The following is a 19,929-nucleotide window of genomic DNA, read 5'->3' on the forward strand; positions in this document are numbered from 1 at the left end:
TGTCTACACTCATTGTCAGTTGTCATCACTTCCCCTGATGTTGTGTAGCCAGTTAGCTTTGGTGGCAAACAACTTTGGTTTCTGCCCACCTTACTTCTTTTGGGCGCCATCTTTGAATGCCTCATGTGCCTAATTTCCCCGCGGTCCCTCCTTTTTTGTTTTAGCTGATCACCCACCTCTTTTGAGGTTCGAGCATATGGACACCTCCATTAGGAAGTACGTCCTGGCTACACGGAGGTTTTTTTTATTATTATTATTAATTTTGTCATACTGTCCTGTACTTCCCAGAACCCCTCCTTTTTTGTTTTATTAAAAATGAAGCTCCTAAGCCAACCCCTGTGGCACCCAAACCTATGAGTGTGGTTACCGCTGCAGCGGTCATAACCTCTCATTGCTGACACCGGTGTAGGCAAACCACCACTTCTTCATTTGGGTGACACAGTATGTGGGGGATGAGGAATCATTGCTGTGTACCAATACCCCTGTCAAAATACAAAGTGTGAGTCCTGTAGCCCTGCATAGTCAAAACATCCCTTCCTTCTGGGGTGCCACCCATTGGCCTAAGGTCTCATTAACAATTTGACATTCATTCCAGATATTTTCCTGAGACCCTTCTGACTAATCCAGTGACCCATCCCTGTAGTCTCACACCCCCATTGAGATGGGGGCTGGTCCCCCCCTTTTTGTTTTTTGTTTTTTGGGTTTTTTTTGACAGGCAGAGTACATAGAGAGACAGAGAGAAAGGTCTTCCTTTTTGCCATTGGTTCACCCTCCAATGGCCCCCACGGCTGGCGCTGTGCTGATCGGAAGGCAGGAGCCAGGTGCTTCTCCTGGTCTCCCATGGGGTGCAGGGCCCAAGGACTTGGGCCATCCTCCACTGCCTTCCCGGGCCATCCTCCTTTTTGTTTTAAAAGTTTTTCATTTAGGCCAGCCTCTTGGCCAGGCTGCCAGTGCTAGGCTCCTCAATGTGGAAGGTTCTGGTGAGGAGGTTGTAGAAGGAGCCATAGCACACGGCCACCACAGTGCACGTGAGGCATATCACGTTGTAGGGCATGCTGAAGTCCAGCGTTGGCAGGCTCACCAGCAGCGGCTCCATGTACAGTGTTGCACAAAGTAGCTGGGGCCGTTGAAGACCGGGAATAGGGTACTGAAGAGGGGGCTCTCTTCCCAGTCCACTGGTGTGGCTGCCACCGGGCACAATGGCACTGAGGACGGGTGGGCTGACATAGAAGCCGTGGTTGGGGTCTGGAGTGTACTCAGTCCACTTGATCAAGGCCCACTCAAACTGGATGGAGATCTTGGTGACCGAACTGGCGGGCAGCTGAATGAGCATCTCCAGGAGGTGGGGCTGCAGGCAGTCCTGGGCAGGCTGGTAGTGGATGTAACTTGGTTTGTTCTCCTTGCCGTTGGATGTGATGGTGAGCGTGTGCACGTTGAGCTGCAGGTACCAGGGCACAGTGTCCAGCAACAGCACGGGGAAAATGTGGTATGGGTGGGTGTTGTACAGCAGGGTGCTCACCTCCCCCTTTTGCAGCCCACAGCCACTCACATAGTGCTGGGCATGCAGGAAGGGCACCGGTGGGGCTCTGCTCTCTGGGGGTCTCTTCCACTTGAGCTGGAGGTGGAGAGAGCTGTTGATCAGGCTGTGTCGAGCAGGTAGACTGCATAGGTCTTTCATCTGCCCAAGATGACATCCTGGTACATGGTGGTGGGTGATGGTGTGCATCAGTGGCTTGATCAGGGCCTTGGCCTGCAGGTGGAAGTGGTCCAGTGTGGCCCACACCAGGGCGGTGGCACATGCTGGCGAAGGGCGATTTGGCTCCATGGAGGAGCAAATGAGGCCACCAGTGGGGTAGGTGCGGTGCTCAGGATGAGGCCCTGAGACGACAGGGGCAGCCAGTTTCCAAAGGCGGGGTCCCGAGCTCAGCTCCTACAGGGGAAGCCCTCCAAGGGGACACGTGGTCTGGGCTGACTTTAAGAGGCAGCGGGCTAAGAAAAAGACCACCTGAGAATCTGAAAGAGAAAGGGGAGGAAGATGATGTGACAGGCTGTGCAGGCGTGGTTGTGGTTCTTAGCACTCTGCAGCAGAGGCTGGTAACTGGATGGCCAGTAGAACATTCGCTGGGTGGTATTGGTGTGGATATGGCCAAGAAAGAGCTCCTCCACCAGGTGGTCCAGGTTGTGGTGCAGGTACTGCTTCTCCACCCAGACCAGCTGCAGCTCGTGCATGTGAAGTTCACGGCTTTGGTGTACTCGCAACCATTCTCCTCTTGCCACAGGTTGTAAGCCACGTCCTGCACCCAGGGGGTCCCTGCAGCCAGGAAGCCCGGGCACATGTGGTTCATGTGCTGCCTGAGCTGCTCAGTGGCCACCTCCAAGTGGCAGATGACCTGCAATGCTGTGCAGCTGGTAGTTGGCTTCCATGCCACCATGGATGATCCAGGAGGCCTGGCAGAGGCCTCAGATGATGAGGGTGTAGGTGGGGTTTGTTGCATTGGTTGCTGCCATAATAAAACTGGTAGGTCTGAAAGGTCTTGTTGTGGTAGAATCTGTAAGTCCAGGGTGATGAACTCTGGACCCGATCTGACTTCGAGTCTGACTCCACCTGGCCCATGGAGACCCAGTGGCCCTCAGTGGTGGGTGGCATCTGCACGGTGATGTGCACGCCATTGTGGAGATGTTTCAGCATATGATGGCAATGGGATTCCTTGAAAGCCCTCCAGATGCTCTTGTCCAAGGACCTAGGATGGGTCCTACTGTCTAGATGAGGGAGAGCAGAACCCTCTCCCAGCCTGTGCAGCAGGAGGGCTGGGAATAGGTATCTGAACAGGAGGCGACACGGCCAGGACATCTCCAGTGCTCCTCAGGGCATGCCCACTCGCCTCACTCCAAACTGGTGCTTGCGCAGCCCTGCAACTCGGCACACACCACCCTCCACCTCCAGCGGGTCCAGCGAGTGCTCAGGCATGGGGCACATGCTGACACCACTCCTCGGCTGCAGCCTGTGGGTGGCCATAACAGACCCCAGCCTCAGGTGGCTGCGGAGCGCCCCATACCCAGTGGGCGCAGTGCAGTAGTGCGAGGCGCAAACTTGCTTGACACTGTCAGGCCAGGGTCCATGGCCGGCCCACGTCCACGTCACGTCCTCTTGGTGAGCCACCCCGGCCTCTCTTTGCCTGGCCCTGCGTCCCCCACTTTGGCAGTGGAGAGAGGGGCCTGGAGCTGCAGCCCTCCCCTTCCCCCACCTGCATCCCCTGCCTGGGCTGCCAGCCCCAGCACTTACTGCCATCATCCTCCGGGTCCGTGCCACCACTCGACCCAGCAGGTGGCAGCTGTCGGCCCCATGCCGAGGCCACTGCTGGCCTGGGGCCACCCCTGCCACTGCCACTCCAGCTCCTGTGGTCCCCACTGGGCTCCATGCACGGTGATCCTCCCACATGGTGTCGCGTGGGGACTCTGCCTGTCCCCAGCCGCCTGGCCCCAGGAGCAGCAGTACCAGCAGAGAAAGTGGCATAGCCGCTGCCATGCCAGTGGCTGCTCCCACATAGGTCATCTCATTTCTTCTCCCTCCTCCTGAGCAATCGCAAGGGTCCAGATCCCATAGCTCCCTCCATGACTCTACACAGGGGGAGGCAGCCTCTGCCCCTGGGAGGTATGGGGAGGAGGGTTCTGGTCCTTCTGGGGTGGATGGGCTAGGTGGAGTGACTTTTGCTTTTGTTTTTGCTTCCTGATTACTCTTAGCCCATTCTTTCCCTGCCATCTTCCTCTGAGTCTTTGGGCTCTCCCAAGTCCTGTAAGGCCTTTAAGGCCGAGTCCTCTTTGGATGAAACTGCATTACCCATACTGAGGGTTTCACTTGCCCTGAGAGACTGCTTAGCCTCAGCCAAAAAGTTACGGTTTGAGCCCCACATTGGGCGCCAGATGCAGGGTCTTAGTCCACCCAAACAAGGATGGACTGGGTCCGAGGAAAGGGAAGTGTGCCGCTTGCCCACTCCCCAGCCTTCTGATCCCGGAGACAATCAGATGAAGAGGGGCGTCAAGCAAGAACTCATTTATTGCACGCGTAACAAAGCCGTTTAAAGCACAAAACTGCAGAGTCAGTGGGGCAGGGCATAAGGACCAACCAATCACTTAAAAGGTCAGTTTATGGGGCAATTTTTTATAGGACTAGCCATATGTCTGTACAATCGTCATCAGTTGTCGTCACTTCCCCTGATGTTGTGTGGCCAATTAGCTTTGGTTTCTGCCCACCTTACTTCCTTTGGGCGCCATCTTTGAATTGCCTCGTGTGCCTAATTACCTGCACATAGACAGAACTCTTCCATCCACTGGTTCCCTCTCTAGATGCCCACAAAGGCCAGGGCTGGACCAAGCAAAGCTGGTAGCCAGGAACTCAATCCAGGCCTCCCATATGGGTGGTAGGCACCCAACTACTTGAGCCATTTAACCTGCTGACTCTCAGGTGTGCAATAGCAGGAGTGCGGGAATTAGAAGCAGAGCTGAGACTCAAAACCAAGTGCTCTGATATGTGAGGCAGTGATTCCAAGAGACATCCTAATTGCTATGCCAAACACCTGTCCCTAAATTTATCTTTTTTAAAAGATTTATTTACTTAAAAGAGTTACAGAGAGGCAGAGAGAGAGAAAAGTCTCCCATGTTTGTTCACTCCCCATTTGGCCACAATGGCCTGTGCTAAGCTGATCTGAAGCCAGGAGCCAGGAGCCAGGAGCTTCCTCTGGGTCTCCCATGTTGGTGCAGGCTCTCAAGGACTTGGGCCATCTTCCACTGCTTTCCCAGGCCATAGCAGAGAGCTGGATCAGAAGTGTAGCAGCCGGGACTTGAATTGGTGGCCATATGGGATGGCGGCACTGCAGGTGGATGCTTTACCCGCTACGCCACAGCACTGGCCCCCGCATTGATATCTGAGGTTGATAACACACCCTGTTATCAAACAGTTTTGTCATCTACCTGTTTCTCAGCCCCTACCTTCAACTCCTGACTTGCAGCCCAACCTCTCTTTTGCACTTCTTAAGACCTCCAGACCACCCCATGGAGGATACTGCTACCCTCCTCATCCACTGGTAGATAATTAAACTTGCTCTTTCTTTCATCCTCCAGCTTTGTCCTCGTTAATCTGGCACTGTTGATGAGGACTTGGGTGTCAGTAACACTTCCACCAATGAGAGTCCATACTCCACATGTTTAGACTTCTCTCAGCCAGACAGGACAGACCTGATGTCAAAGCTCACACACAAGGAAGAACAGGGAAAGAACACTCAAGGTTGCCTGGTGCCCAGGCTTTAATTCTAGGATGCCATTTATTTCTATTTTTCAAAAATGGAACTCTTCCTGGTACATCTCTTCCCTTTTGTTCAGGAAAAAGGATGATAAGAGACCACCTGCTGGTGAAACAAGCAAACCTAAATTTCCATTATTTAAAACAAAAAGGACAAATAGATTTCCAGGATGTGGGCCAATGTAGGAAACATGGGGCTTGGCACTCACAGCTTCATAACAAGAGAAAAACTTAACAAACTGAAAATTAACTTTTCTTGGATACACGAGAGATGAGGTCACAGACAAAACATTCCTCCGAAAATGGATGTGACTGGCAGATCAAAGAATCACAGCTTTACCCGGGCAGAGGCCCCTGCTGGAGGTAGAACATGGGTGGGAAATCACAAACGGTAATAAGTGAATCCTGGGGGTCAATGTGGACAAGCTTAAGTGTTGAAAACTCCTGGGGCTGGCGTTGTGTGTAGTGGGTAAAGCTGCTGCCTGCGACATCAGCATCCCATATGGGCACCGCTTTAAGTCCCGGCTGCTCCATTTCTTCTCCAGCTCTCTGCTAGTGTGCCTGGGAAGGCAGCAGAGGATGGCCCAAGTCTTTGGGCTCCTCTGCACACCCACATGGGAGACCCAGAAGAAGCTCCTAGCTCCTGGCTTCAGATTGGCCTAGTTCCAGCCGTTGTGGCCATTTGGGGAGTGAACCAGTGGATGGAAGACCTCTCTCTCTCTCTGTCCCTCTCTCTCTCTAACTCTGCCGTTCAAATCAATCAATTGCATGTTCAAAGGAAGTAAAATCACCACCTAGATGAGGTATTTGTAGTCCCAGGTTCATTGACGTGTTAGTCACCATTGCCCAGCCAGAACAATTAGAGAAGAAAGAAAAACTAAAGGCACCCCAACTGGAAAGGAAGATGTGAAATTATGTTTGCTTTAGGTATGATCATATATGCATAAATTTTTAAAATAAATGATCTACTTGCCTATTTGAAAAAGAGGGAGAGTGAGAGAAAATCTTCCATCTGCTGGCTCACTCCCCAAATGTCTACAATAGCCAGATCTAGGCCAAGCCAAAGCCAAGGACCAGGAACTCCATCTAGATTTCCCACATGGCTGCAGGGCCCAAGCACTTGGACCATCTTCCACTGCTTTCCCAAGACCCTTATTAGCAGGAAGCTGGATTGGAAGTGGAGCAGCTGGGATTCCAACCAGTGCTCTTAACCCACTTTATCCACTGCACCATGACACCTGCTACACAAAAAAACTGTGAAGCCTCAAAAAAAGTACTGTTAGAACTAGATAGGCTCAGGGCCAGCACTATGGCGCAGTGGGTTAAAGCCCTGGCCTGCAGTGCTGGCATCCCATATGGGTGCTGGTTCTAGTCCTGGCTGCTGCTCTTCCAATCCAGCTCTCTGCTGTGGCCTGGGAAAGCAGTAGAGGGTGGCCCAAGTGCCTGGGTCCCTGCACCCATATGGGAGACCCAGGAGAAGCTCCTGGCTCCTGGCTTTGGATCAGTGCAGCTCTGAACATTGTGGCCATCTGGGGAGTGAACCAGCAGGTGGAAGACCTCTATCTCTACCTCTCTCTCTCTCTAACTCTGTCTTAAAAATAAATAAAATAAATCTTATAAAAAGATCTAGATAGGCTCAGTAATATTGGAGGGCACAAAGTCAACATATGAAAAGCAATCATGGGGACAGCACTGTGGCTCAGTGAGTAAAGCAGATGCCTGCAGTGCGGCATGCCCTATGGGCACTGGTTTGAGTCCTGGCTGCTCCACTTCTGATTCAGCTTCCTGATAATGTGCCTGGGAAAGCAGTTGAGGATTACGCAAGTGTTTGATCCCCATACCCACCTGGGTGACCTGGAGGAAGCCTAGCTCCTGGCTGCCCAGCTCCAGCCATTGTGGCCATTTGAGGGGTGAACCAGTAGATAGAAGATCTCTCTATCTCTGTCTGTCTCTTTTTCTCTCTCTGTAACTCTGCCCTTCAAATAAATAAATAAATATGAAAAAAACTATCATATTTCTACACACAACAATGAACTGTCCAAAAAGTAAATTAAGAGAATCTCACTCAAAAGTGTCATTGAAAAGAATAAAATTCTTTTTTTAAGATTTACTTGTTTATTTTAAAGTCAGAGTTGCAGGGGGGGGGGTCTTCCACCCACTGGTTCACGCCCCAGAAGGCCCCAATGGCCAGAGATGTGCCAATTTGAAACCAGGAGCCAGGAGCTTCCTCCAGGTCTCCTACATGGGTGCAGGGGCCGCAGGACTTGGGCCATCTCCCGCTGCTTTCCCAGCAAAAAGCTGGCTCAGAAGTGGAGCAGCCAGGACTCGAACTGGCATCCATATGGGATGCCCACACTGCAGGCAGTAGCTTTACCCACCATGCCACAGCACCAGCCCCAAATAAAATTCTTAAGAATAAGCTTAACCACAGAGATGAAGAGTTTCACATGGATAACTACAAGTCAGAAACAAAAGAAAGAAGATCTAAGCAGAAAGAAAATAACCCCAAGATCAAGGATTGAAAGGCTATTAAGGGGACACTATTACCTGTTCCTAACTCCAAGCATCTGTGAAGGTGGCATCATTTGGAAATAGTCTTTGTGCATATAATTAAGATCAGGTCATAGTTGATTATGATGGCCCATAATATGATAGGACTGGTGTCTTTTTTTTTTTGACAGGCAGAGTTAGTGAAAGAGACAGACAGAAAGGTCTTCCATCCATTGGTCCACCCCCCAAATGGCCACTATGGCCAGCGTGCTGTGCCAATCTGAAGCCAGGAGCCAGGTGCTTCCTCCTGGTCTCCCATGTGGGTACAGGGCCCAAGCACTTGGGCCATCCTCCACTGCGTTCCTGGGCCACAGCAGAGAACTGGACTGGAAGAGGAGCAACCGGGACAGAACAGGTACCCCAACCAGGACTAGAACCCAGAGTACTGGCGCTGCAGGTTGAGGATTAGCCTAGTGAGCTGCAGCGCCAGCCTGGACTGGTGCCTTTTAATAAATTGATTTATTTAAGGTTTTTATTTGAAGGAGAGAAAGAGAGAGAAATAGAATGGAGGGAGAGGGAGATAGGAAGGGAGAAAGGGAGGGTGAAGTAGAGGGAGTTCTCCCCACCATGGTTCACCCCTCAAATGCCCACAATGCTGAGGCTGTACCAGGCTGAAGTCAGGAACCAGGAGCTCAATCCAGGTCTTCCACAGGGGCAGCAGGGATGGAAGCACTCGAGCCATCGCCTGCTCCCTTCCTGGACGTGCGTATGCAGAAAGCTGGGTTGGAGGCAGAGGGGAAACTCGAACCCGTGCACACTGAGGGGATGTGGGTGACCCGAGGTGGGGACTCAGCCCCTGCACCCCACGCCCACACATCCAAGCGCGAGTTCAGAACACACGCGTCCCCTGGGCTTTGGGGAACACACCTGCATTTCCAGGGTTGGCCCCGTGTCTCGGATTCAGTCTCCGGCTTTGAACATGGACCTCTTCCTTGGAGTTTCTCCTCAAGCCCTGAGCCAGGGACTTTACCCCCTGGGAGGGCAGGCAACACCTGCACAGCAGGTGCTTGGAGGGCAACGTTCATTTTCCACCACGATGCCTGAAAAAGCCCCTCTGCTGTTTCCGGTGAGCGCGAGAGCCCACACTGCTGAGGGTTTCCTCTGTCTGCTTCCCTCTCAGAGAAGCCGCATGAGTCTTCTGGCCATGGCTGCTTTGGAGCCAAGAGTCCTTCACATCCTGGCCATCACCACTGCCTGCAGGGGCTTCCTGCCTCTCACTCCCACCATGGATTTCCAAGGCCACACTCCTCATTGGAAAGCATGGAGAAGGAGTTTTATTAACCATGTATTTATTTATTTGAAAGGCAGAGACAGAAATAGAGAGAGAGAGATACAGAGACAGAGATACAGAGACAGAGAGAGAGGTCTTCCATCTGCTGGTTCACTCCCCAAATGGCCACACTGCCAGGACTGGGCTGGCCCAAAGCCAGGAGCCAGGAGCTTCTTCCAGGTCTCCCACATGAGTGCAGGGTCCCCAGGACTTGAACCATCCTCTGCTGCGTTCCCAGCCACATTAATAGGGAGCTGGATCAGAAGAGGAGCAGCTGGGTTTCAGACCAGCCCCCGTAGGGGATGCTGACCCTGCAGACAGAGGCTTAACCTACTATGCCGCAGTGCTGGCCCTGGAAAAGTGTCTTGTAACCACCTCCTGGTGTTTTGATAACTGGGCACTCAGGCAAATTGGCCATCACCAGGGCTCAGGGCTCAGGTCCTCATGTATCTGCCTCCCTATTTCCTTATTATCATGTTACAATGTTTTATTTGACAGGGAAAGGGGTAGAACTGGAGAGACATATCTTCTGTCTGCTGGTTCACTCCCCAAATGGCTGCAACAGCCAGGGCTGGACCAGGTCAAAGCCAGGAGGCAGGAACTCCATCCAGATCTCCCACGAGGCTGGCAGGGACCCAAGTACCTGTGCCATCATCTGCTGCCTCCCAGTAAAGCTGGATTGGAATCACAGAGCAGCCAGGACTTGAACCAGGCACTCAGACATGGAATGTAGACATCCCAGGTGACAGCTTAGCCTGCTGTGCCAGTTTTGGGGTAACACAGTTCAGTCATAAGAGGACCAAGGGGAGCCTGCTCTGTGGGCTGGAGAGTGGGCAGGGCTAGGAGTCTGGGTTCCCCTGGGGTCTCCTTCTCAAGACTCCAGTCACTCTACTTCAATCTTAGGAGGGACAGGAGCTGGGCTGAAGGCACGCCTAGGGTGAGGAAGGGATCAGAACACCCTATTCTCTCCAGGGCCTGTGAGGTTAAATGCACAGAACAGCTGGTCCAAGTGAGAGAGAAAAAAATGCATTTACTTTTCTGCACGGGAGAGTGGCAGGACCTGCAAATACTTTCTGGAAAGGGCTGTTTCTGGCTTTGTGGCCCAGATGGTCTCTGTCACTACTCAACTGTGTCCTTGGAGCAAGAAAAGAAGCCACAGACAGGGGCTGGTGTTGGGGTGTGGCAGGTGAAGCTGCCACCTGTGGGGCCTGCATCCCATACGGGCACAGGTTTGTAGTGTCCCAGCTGCTCCTCTTCTGATCCAGCTCCCTGCTGTGGCCTGGGAAAGCAGCAGAAGGTGGCCCAAGTGCTTGGACCCCTGCACCCACGTGGGAGACCAGGATGGAGTTCTTGGCTCCTGGCTTCAAGGGCTGTTGTGGTCTTCTAGGGGAGTGAACCAATATATGGTGGATCCTTCTCTTTCTCTCCCTCTCTCTCCCCCACTCCCTCTCCCTCTCCCCCTCCCCCTTGCCCTCCCTCTCTCAACTCTGCCTTTCAAAATAAATAAATACATAAAATCTTAAAAGGTCACAGACAACACGTGTGTACTGAGCAGGTGCTGTCAGCAGCCTGAGGCTGTGTCTTCTCTTTCCAGTTCGCTGGGCATTTAAAGTTGGACAGGAAATGTTATTTCTGAGGGCCCCAGCTCCCTCCGAGGGGGAAGTTGAGGTCACTCCTAGGAGGGACCTGAGTCCAATGGCTGCCATCCTGAGCCCCAGCCTGGGAGTCTCCAGCAGGTGCTTCCTCCCCCAGAGGCTGCCACGGAGCAAGACCAGAGCCACAAAGGCCGTTCCTGTAACTTATGCTGCAAACCCGCGAAAGCCTGGGGTGGTAGTGACCAGAGACCGGGGCGTGAAGGGTCCCACCCCTCGGAGCAGGGCGGGAGCTGTCAGCTTAGTGTGAAGACCCACCCCAGGAGCAGAGGTCGTGCGAGATTGTGCTGTGTGGCTAGGAACCATGTCCTGGATTCCAGTTTGGCTCCTGCTACTTGCCCAGTGCGCAGGTGAGGGAACTGGGAACCCGTGGAGCCCAAGCCCCCTGCCCCTGTGCGCCTCTTGCCCTGTCCCCTGTGCTGAATTTGGCCCCCAGGCGGTGGCCATCAGCCGGCCTTGCACCAGCCGCCATCTGTGTCTTCAGCCCTGGGGACCACGGTCCATCTTACCTGCACCCTGAGCCGCGACCACAGCGTGGGACTACACAGCATCTTCTGGTATCAGCAGAGGCCGGGCCACCCGCCCAGGTTCCTGCTGCGGTACTTCTCCCACTCCAACCAGGGCCACGGCCCCGGGATCCCTCCTCGCTTCTCCGGATCCAAGGACGTGGCCCGGAACAGCGGCTACCTGATCATCTCGGAGCTGCGGCCGGAGGATGAGGCTGTGTATTATTGCGCCATGGGCAGCCTGGAGGAGCAGATGGAGAGGAAGAGGGGGGAGGAAAAGGAGCCTGCGGCCTCAGGGTCCCAGGTGCTCAAGGACAGCGTGCCTTGAGGCGGAGACACCAGGATTGGCACCCCCTTAACTTGGAGAGAGGCCGGCGTGGGGGGAAGGAGGTGCCCCCTGCCGGTCCCAGGAGTCCCCGAGCCGCCCCGGAGTGTGTCCTGGCACAGGCGGTGTTGCTGGAAGCCCCCCGGGTTGGAGGCTGGGGTAAGGGATTAAAGTTGCTGGGTCTTGAGAAGTCTCGGTGCTGTGTTTTGCTGGGCACTGGAGCGGTCAGGATGGGCGGGGCGCAGTTGCGAGCCAGGATCCCAGAGAGCCTGGCCATGACGGCTGGCTTGGCTGGGCACTGCGGCCAGGGGCTCACCCCAGATCACGGCGCTGGGGTGGGGGGAGGGCAGACAAAGCACCCTGCGTTCTCGGTGGGGGTGGGAAAGGGACATCTTTGCCAAGGGCGTGCTTTCTGTAGGCATCAGTTGACTCATCAGCTGAGTTTCCAGGGCGAATGAGCATAGGGACACCTTCCCTGGGTCTCTGGGGGAGGTGACCCCGGGGTGCAGGGAGCTCCGCCTTGGTTCTATTGAGATTCTGGGCTAAACAGTTCTCAGCTGTGGGGCTGTCCTGTGCATTGCAGGATTGGCCTCTGCCCACCAGCTGTGTCACTCCTCGGATTGTGCCAATCCCACGGGTCTCTAGACGTCACCAAGTGTCCCCAGGTGTGGCAGAGTCTCCCCAGCTGAGAAGCACCCATGTAAGGGAGAGCAGTGCCTTCACTCTGGTGCACAGAGCCAGGATTTGTTTGTTTGTTTTTTCCTGGAAAGGGCCAGGGAGTAGGTATTTTTGACCCTGTGGGCCGTTGTAGATGCTCAATGCTCAGTCGCAGCCACAGAGATCATGAGAGCCAGTGCGGGTGCCTGTGCTCCTCAAACATTTACAGAGCCAGGTGGGGCTGCCGGAGGTGTGGCCACTGGGGCCATAGTGGGCCACCCCTGCTCTGGAGGACCCCCCCACCCCCACATCCCGCCTCCAAAGGCTTCAACCAAGCCTTTGCTTCCTGGGATCATCGGGGTCCCCTTCAACTCCTCCTGTGACCCCAACTTGGGTGAGAACGTCCACTAGTATGGTAAAAAAGACCCCGAGAGCCCCTCCTCCTCTCCAGCAAGAGACGGACACATGTCAATACTGGCTGGTCCCCACGTGCTGGTGGCCTGCCTGTGATCAAACTGCTGTCAGCTCACGGCAGGCCCCGGGGACCCTGCGTTCTTTCGCTTCCTCGAATGCACAGAAGTTTCAGGCTCCCCCTGCCCCTAGCCCCACCCCCAAGGTCAGCCATGTGGCCTCCAGAAAAACGCCATCTTCCGCCTGTCACCCCCCCCCCGCCTCCATACTCAGTGACTCCGGGATTCTGTGCTAGCACGACAAATCCAGGAAGAGTGTCCTGGGCTTCATTATCCTCCACAAGGGTTTGACCTTGGACTTGGGCTTTTGTTCAGCTACAGGGAGGGGCTTAGCTCTGTTGGCCTTGGAGGTTTCACCAGGTAGCATGTAGATACGTAGACTAGCGTGGATTCATTTTATGTGAAGTATTTAGCCCTGGGGTTGACTGTCACAGGCACTCCACAAAACACCACTGTCACCCTTTCCTTGCCAGTCACCAGCCTGTCTTTTCCTTCCATCTGAGTCAGGTCCAGCCTCAGCCATTATCAGGCCTCAGGCTGCAGCCTGTGCCCTGCACACATCACTGTCACTATTCCCAGATCCAGCCTTGCCTGCACTCCACCTCTCTAACCCTTCATTCTTTTCCACACCCTCAGGTACATAGGCAAGATGCATCTGTAGTTTCCAATTTTATAATGACCAGATTTTTGAAAACAATTTAAAAGAAAGAGATGGGGGCCAGCATGGGAGACCTGGAGAAAGCTCCTGGTTCCTATATTTGGCCTGGCCCAGCTCTGGCTGTTGTGGCCATTTGGGGAGTGAACCACTGGATGGAAGACCTCTCTCTCTGCCTCTGCCTCTACCTCTCTATAACTTCACTTTTCAAATAAATAAATAAACCTTCTTTAAAAAATAGTATCCTGTAGATTCCCGACAATATTTTTTAGATTTCTAATTTCCTCTTCTTTTCTTTGGTTTGCCTGTTTCCCTTCCTGTTCTCTGTCTTCTAATTCCGATATTCTCTGTTTTGCTTCACCCATTCTGTTTTTAAGGCTCTCTAATGTGTTTGTCATTTGATCTATTGAATTCTTCATTTCATTATGGTTTCTCGTCACTATCACTGTTTCTTGTTCTACTAGTTGTTTCATTTCATTTTGATTCCTCCTTAATATTTCATTTTCGCGAGAGAGATTTTCTATCTTGTCCATTAAGGATTTCTGTAGTTCAAGAATTTGTTTTTGAGAGCTTCTTAATGATCTTACCAATTTTTTGAGATCTGCTTCTTGCATTTCCTCTATCTCTTCATCTTCATAATCTTGAATTGGGGTGTCTTTTTCATTTGGGGGCGTTATAGTGTCTTCCTTGCTCTTGTTACCTTGGTTTCTATGTTTGTTTGGCATCTTGGAGGTGTGGCCAAAGAGCTCTGTTTGGTTCTTCAGTGTTGCCTAGGCTAAAGAGTTTGTTTTTCTTATGTAAAGTGGTCCCTGCTCTTTGTCTTTCTGGGGTTTGTAAGGAGAGTGCAGAGAGAGGCTAGTGTCCCAGCTGGTTCTCCCTTTTTTTTTCCAGTCAACCTGGTGTAGTTCCCCCTCCCCCCCCGCGTGAGCGCGGACCATGGTCTAATCTTCGCGGTCAATGTCTCGGGGTTACCTTTCCTTCCAGTGCCGGGGCTCAAAATCTGTGGGTGGGCTTCTGTAGCTGGGTTCGCTGTTTCCCAACTCTCGTGGCCCCCGTGTCCGTGGCGCAGCTCAGTGCGGGTTGGGTCGGCGCGGCGCGGCACAGCGCGGCTCCGTGCGGCTCGGCAGGGCTCGGCGGGGCAGTGGGCCACCTTGCTCTCCTCGTAGATCCTCCGTGTCACATCCACCAGATCTGGAAGAGTTTCCTCTGCAGTTTTTTCCTCTGAGTCTCTTCTTAAGGGTACAGTAACTCCACCCTTGTTAAAATTTCTTTTCCCAAACTGTTGTGTGTGCCCTCACTCTTCTGCCATCTTGGCTCTGCCCCATAATCGAGATTTTTTTATCTATTTGAAATGCAGAGTTGGGAAGACAAGTCTTCCATCTGCTGGTTCACTCCCCAAATGGCTGCAACAGCCAGGGCTGGTCCAAATTGGAGCCAGAATCCTGGAACTCTGTCCAGGTCCCTGTGTAGGTGGCAGGAGCCTAGCACTTGAGCCTCTGTTGCTCTCCTGGGTACAGGAGCAGGGAGCTGGATGGGAAGTGGAGCAGCCAGGACTCAAGCCGGTACCCATATGGGACACTAGTGTCACAGGCCGCAGCTTAACCCACTACACCAGTCCCTGGGATTATCCATTTTACCTCTTCATTGACACACCGTTCCTCTTACCCTCCTATCAGTTCTTTAAGTTGACTAACAGCCACAGTATTTTTCTTTGACTATTTACCATTTGCCTGTCTAAACATCCATCAACATAGGAGGAAGATATTTTGGTCTTCATCCCTGCCTCCTGGCCAGAACCCCTGGAACCCTTGTGGTTGCCTAAGTGATGAGGGCATAGGAGCACCTGTTAAATTTTCATTACCCATCCCCCCCCTTGCTGAGGTCACTCAGGCACAAGTAAGGTGAATAGAACCCTTTATTGGCAATAAGCCTCTTTAACCACACCTCAGCCTAGCCTGGTGTGGCCACTGGGAAAGCTGTTGCCAGAGCAACCAGCTACAGGATTAGAGTTCCAGCCCTGACCTCCCGGGGAGCAGGGCAAGGCTGGAAGTGGAGTTTAGTTGCCTGTGGCCAGTGATTCACTCAACTGTGCACCTGGAACGTGACCTGAGGGCACTGGGTTTGGAGCACTCCGAGGTGGTGAAGGAGCTGGCGGCAGCTTAGCCCACTGCACCACAAGGCCGGCCCCAGCCACGAGGGTGTGCTCCTTAGTTCCTTAGCTCCGTGCATTTAAGGACCAGGCAGTGGGAAGGCGGTGCCCAAGCAGCTGCAGATAGCACTGTAGGAGTGCAGCCTTTGTGCCTGGCTGTTCATTGTGAGAAATCTCCCGAATCGATGCACTTAGGCTCCTGGTCTGCCACCTGGCAGACTCCTGGGCTGAGGGCCATTGTGCTTAGAGGCTTGGATTCCTGGCTGGGAAAGGAAGCTGGGCCTCGCCCTTCAGTCTGCTTTCCTGGGGCCATGCCTGGGCCACCTGCCTGGTTTGTTCTTGGTGGTTTCCCTGTCCCCTTACAAGCTGAGCTCTGAGCTGCGGTCTGCACAGGCGTTAAGCCCTCAGTCCACCTTCTCTCTGGCTCCTGAACCTGTGCATGTGCTGATGGGAATTCCCCGGGGGAGGGGCGTTGGGAGGGGACACAAGCTCTCTCCACTTAGACCTGTTAAGGAACAGCAGATATGCAGAGATGCCAGTCTTCCTGCCAGCCCCCAGGTGTCCAGGACTGGAAGAAGCCCCTGTGGCTTCTCTTGGGCAGAAAGGGAGCTGTGGGTTTCTGCTCGAGGCACGAGCAGGAGTGGGTGGTGAGGATGTTGCTGTCAGCGGGCTGAGGCCTTGGCTGCCCTTCCGTGACACGGGAAGAGGCTGAGCGGTGTGGGATTGCTTGAGGGTTCCCCCATCTTGTTCTCGGGTTGGTGGATGCACAGACCGGTCCCCCTCTCGGTGTCTTGTATCTTGCAGTGCGGAGCCTGCTGAGTGCTGAGGGCTCGGCTGTGTCCTGTCCCTGGAGAGCTCCCTCTTCCTGACCCTGTCCATTGTGACCCTCGATGAGGGCCGCTCGAAGATGGACAGTGATGGCCCAGGCCTGGCCCTCTCCTTGCCTCCAGCTGGGATCATCGAGTAGCCATGGCTCGGGAGTCCCACTGCTCACCCCAGGTAAGGCCGGAGCAGGGGGAGGTGCAGGCAGAGGCACAGTTGGTGGGAGTCACCCTGGGGTGGGAGCCTCCGTGGATGTGCACCTGTTGGGTGTAGGTCAGGTCTGCCTGAGGTGGGCAGGAGTGGGGACAGCCCTCTGACAAAGGGCTGCGTGCGAGAAGGGACGAGAGGCCTGCAGGGAAGCATTGTGTGGACAAACCCCAGTGCCTGGGGTGGCAGGTGGGGTGGGGCAGCTGGTGGCCATGTGGAGGGACGGGGACCAAAGGCCTGCTGCATCCCAGGGCTGCGGCTGCTTTAAGGAGCCTGTATCCTTGCCCATCTTCACAGAAGGCCAGAGCTGAGGGTGCTGGGCTTCACCTAGGAGGGAGATGTGCTGGGAGATCTCTCATCCCTTTTGTGTCTCGCACACACACACGCACTAGCCAAGGCAGAGCCGGCCTCGGTCGTGGCCAAGGCCAGGCTAGTACAGAATCCAAGGCCAGAGCCTCCATGGGTCCCAGGGCCGGGGGACCCTTGCCTTGCTCTCGTCTTCCAAGGCAGAGTGAGATGGTCTCCTGTCCTGACAGGAAGTCGCCACTTCCTGTCCTGTCTCCTCCGTGCCCGTGCCCGGGGAGGGTCTCCGTGCCTCCAGGGCAGGAAGCTGCTCGCTCATGGAGTGCCGTGCCCCCTGTGGTGAAGATCCTGGGGAAAGGGGAGCCGATGTTGGCAGCCACAGGCTGCAGGGTCAGCCAGACCGGCCCCGGCTCATACCCCGTCCCCCACCCCAGCAGGAGCAGACCTGCTCACACCATGGAACTCCTGTGGCCTTCTTCTCCTGGTTCAATAAGCTGGACTACCTCCGTAAGCTTTGCTGTCTCTTGGGCCAGCCACACAGCTGCCAGGTGAGCACGTGGGAGGGTTGTTTGAATATGAAATGGCCTGTGTAGTAGACTCCCAGGGGTCCCATCGTAGGATCCCAAGCTGGGTGGCTGAAAACATGGTAATGTGTTCCCTTATGAGTGAGGGCGGGATGTCGGAAGTCAAGGTGTGGACATGGCTGTGCTCCCCCCGAAAGCTCCGGGGGAGGAGTTGTTGCTTGATGTTCTACCTCCTGGTGCTTGCTGGTGATCCTTTGCGCTCCTTGGCACATCAGGGCAGTCTGCCTCTGCACATGGCTTCTTCCCGTGTGTCTGTCTGTAAGGGACCACAGTCAACAGACTAGGGGTCACCCTCTCTAGTCTCCCCTCACCTTGACCTGATCACATTTGCCAAGACCCGATTTCCATGCCAAGACTCCTGTTGGACATGCGCTTGGGGGTGGTGGGGACACTGCTCAATCAGGACAGCCAGGGAACCCTCGAATCCCTCATGAGCGGGGCTCTGGAGTTGGAAGCCGGAGCTGGGAATCAAACTAGCACCGCATTTGTGCAGTGCTGCTGTCTTCTTGGCTAGGCTAGGCACCCCTCTCACAAATGGTGAGCTTATGGAAACTCCCATAGGCCTTCTGCTCAACTAGGAAGCTAGCGGTTGGGGGAAAGGGGTACTAAGGGGGGGGGGAGTGGAGCATCTTCCCAAACTCATTGCCTAGGAACAGATCAGCCCTAGCATGTGGAGATCTTTCCAAAGCTTGACCTCTGTAGCTTCCGTGGCAGAAGTGAGGCTCACGTGGGTAGCAGTGGCCCAATAATGTGTGTGTAGCATCCATGGTAGGTATGGGAGAGCACCTGACTCTGAAGTCCTCTCAGGAAGTGAGGAGATGGTCTCCTATGGTCGTCTTAGGGTGTAGCCCTACGTGTGGGGGGCAATGGAGCTGGACCAAGCCAAGAGCTCTGGCCTCAGCTCCCTGGGAATAACTACTTGTGTCGTCTTAGTGACATGCAGAGACCACTGGAGACCTTAAGATGTGGACTTCTGGGCACCGATATTACCCATCTGTACTACAGACTTCACACTGCCCACCTGCAGAACGTGGGCGTGGGCAGCAACAGCCTGCTCCACGTGATGCCTGCGCCCTGGAGACTGCTGGGTGGGGGTGGTTTTGGGCTCCTGCTGCCACCTGAGTTCCTGCTGCCAGCCCTGTGCTGCTGCCCCCACCCCGGGGTGGTCATCTCCCACGACCTTCTAAACTGACCCTCCTACAGATAAGATGGTGTGTGGCAATGCTGGAGCTGAAAAATGTTGAAGTATCCTATCCTTGTTGAATGCTCTGGATATGTGGATGACCACCCTGGATTAACACTGCTTTAGGAGCCAAACCATGGCTAAGCTAAGCTGGACAGAACTTGATCAAATGGGGGAGGGGAGACCCACAAACTGCATAGCACTGAGGGCTGAAAGCCACACAGAGCTCCACCGTGCGATAGTGCGTGGCACAGCCAGCCTGCGGAAGTGCCGTGGTTCAGTGTCCTTACTTGCACGTGTCTGGGTAGCTTCTAGTCATTGGCCAAGACTTTGGCTCCTTGTTGCAAGAGGTGTTCTGGGAGGATGGGAGAGGCAGGGCCCTGCTGATCTGTTGACTTGTAAAGAATATTTTAACTTTCAAATAAAGGATGATCTCATGCTCACCTATGTCTTACAACATCAACTGTACTCGGGTCTTGGGGATTTGAGGCTTCAACTTGAACTTAGATGTTCCTCTGCTGTGTCCTAGACTGTCCTAGATGCCTGGTATGAGGACAAATGAGACACTTTTAAAAAAAATCCTTCCTTAAACTTATTTTATTTGAAAGGGTTAGAGAGGTAGAGCCAGAGAGAAGGCTTCCATCCACTGGTTCACTCCCCAAATGACTGCAACAGCCAGAGCTGAGCTGATCCAAAGCCAGGAGCTTCTTCTGGGTCTCCCAGGCAGGTGCAGGGGCCCAAGGACTTAGGCCATCTTTTGCTTTGCCAGGCCATTCACAGAGAGCTGAATTGGAAATGCAGCAGCCGGGACTTGAACCAGTGCCCATATGGGATGCGGGTGCTGCAGTCCAGGGCTTCAACCGACTGCACCACAGTGCCGCCCCAAATGAGACTTTGTGAAGGATCTCGAGATACAGGTGTCCCTCTGGTCTGGTTTTCCATTCTGTTTTTTCTGCAGTTTTCATGTTTGTTTAGGGTGGGTGGGCATGTAAAAATGGTTGAGTTAATCTTGATAAACTTCAGTTCCTCACTTGTAGAACTGAGGTCTTTTTTTTAAGACTTATGTATTTGAAAGAGTTAGAGGTAGAGACAGAAAGAGAGATCTTCCATCTGCTGGTTCACTCCCCAGATGGCAGCAATAGCCAGAGCTCTGCTGATCCAGGAGCCAGGAGTCTCTTCTAGGTCTTTCACATGGGCTCAGGGGCCCAAGGACTTGGGCCATCTTCTGCATTCCCAGGCCATAGCAGAGAGCTGGATTGGAAGAGGAGCAGCCAAGACTAGACCTGGTGCCCATATGGGA

At 53.9% G+C, this 19,929-nt stretch overlaps 1 protein-coding gene and 2 pseudogenes across 1 annotated transcript; 1 reads left to right on the plus strand and 2 right to left on the minus strand.

Moving 5' to 3' along the window:
* Positions 1–922: 922 nt before the first annotated feature.
* LOC133752042 (GPI transamidase component PIG-T-like) lies at positions 923–1,719 on the minus strand (annotated as a pseudogene).
* A 270-nt stretch (positions 1,720–1,989) lies between these two features.
* Positions 1,990–2,851, minus strand: LOC133752043 (protein APCDD1-like; annotated as a pseudogene).
* Positions 2,852–11,072: 8,221 nt separating this feature from the next.
* LOC133752276 (immunoglobulin iota chain-like) lies at positions 11,073–11,602 on the plus strand. The gene is made up of 2 exons (XM_062182736.1): positions 11,073–11,118; positions 11,205–11,602. The coding sequence occupies exons 1-2, from the start codon at positions 11,073–11,075 to the stop codon at positions 11,600–11,602; spliced, it is 444 nt and encodes a 147-aa protein (XP_062038720.1).
* Positions 11,603–19,929: the final 8,327 nt, after the last annotated feature.

The sequence above is a fragment of the Lepus europaeus genome, chromosome 23 (assembly GCF_033115175.1).
Source record: "Lepus europaeus isolate LE1 chromosome 23, mLepTim1.pri, whole genome shotgun sequence".
NCBI lineage: Eukaryota > Metazoa > Chordata > Mammalia > Lagomorpha > Leporidae > Lepus > Lepus europaeus.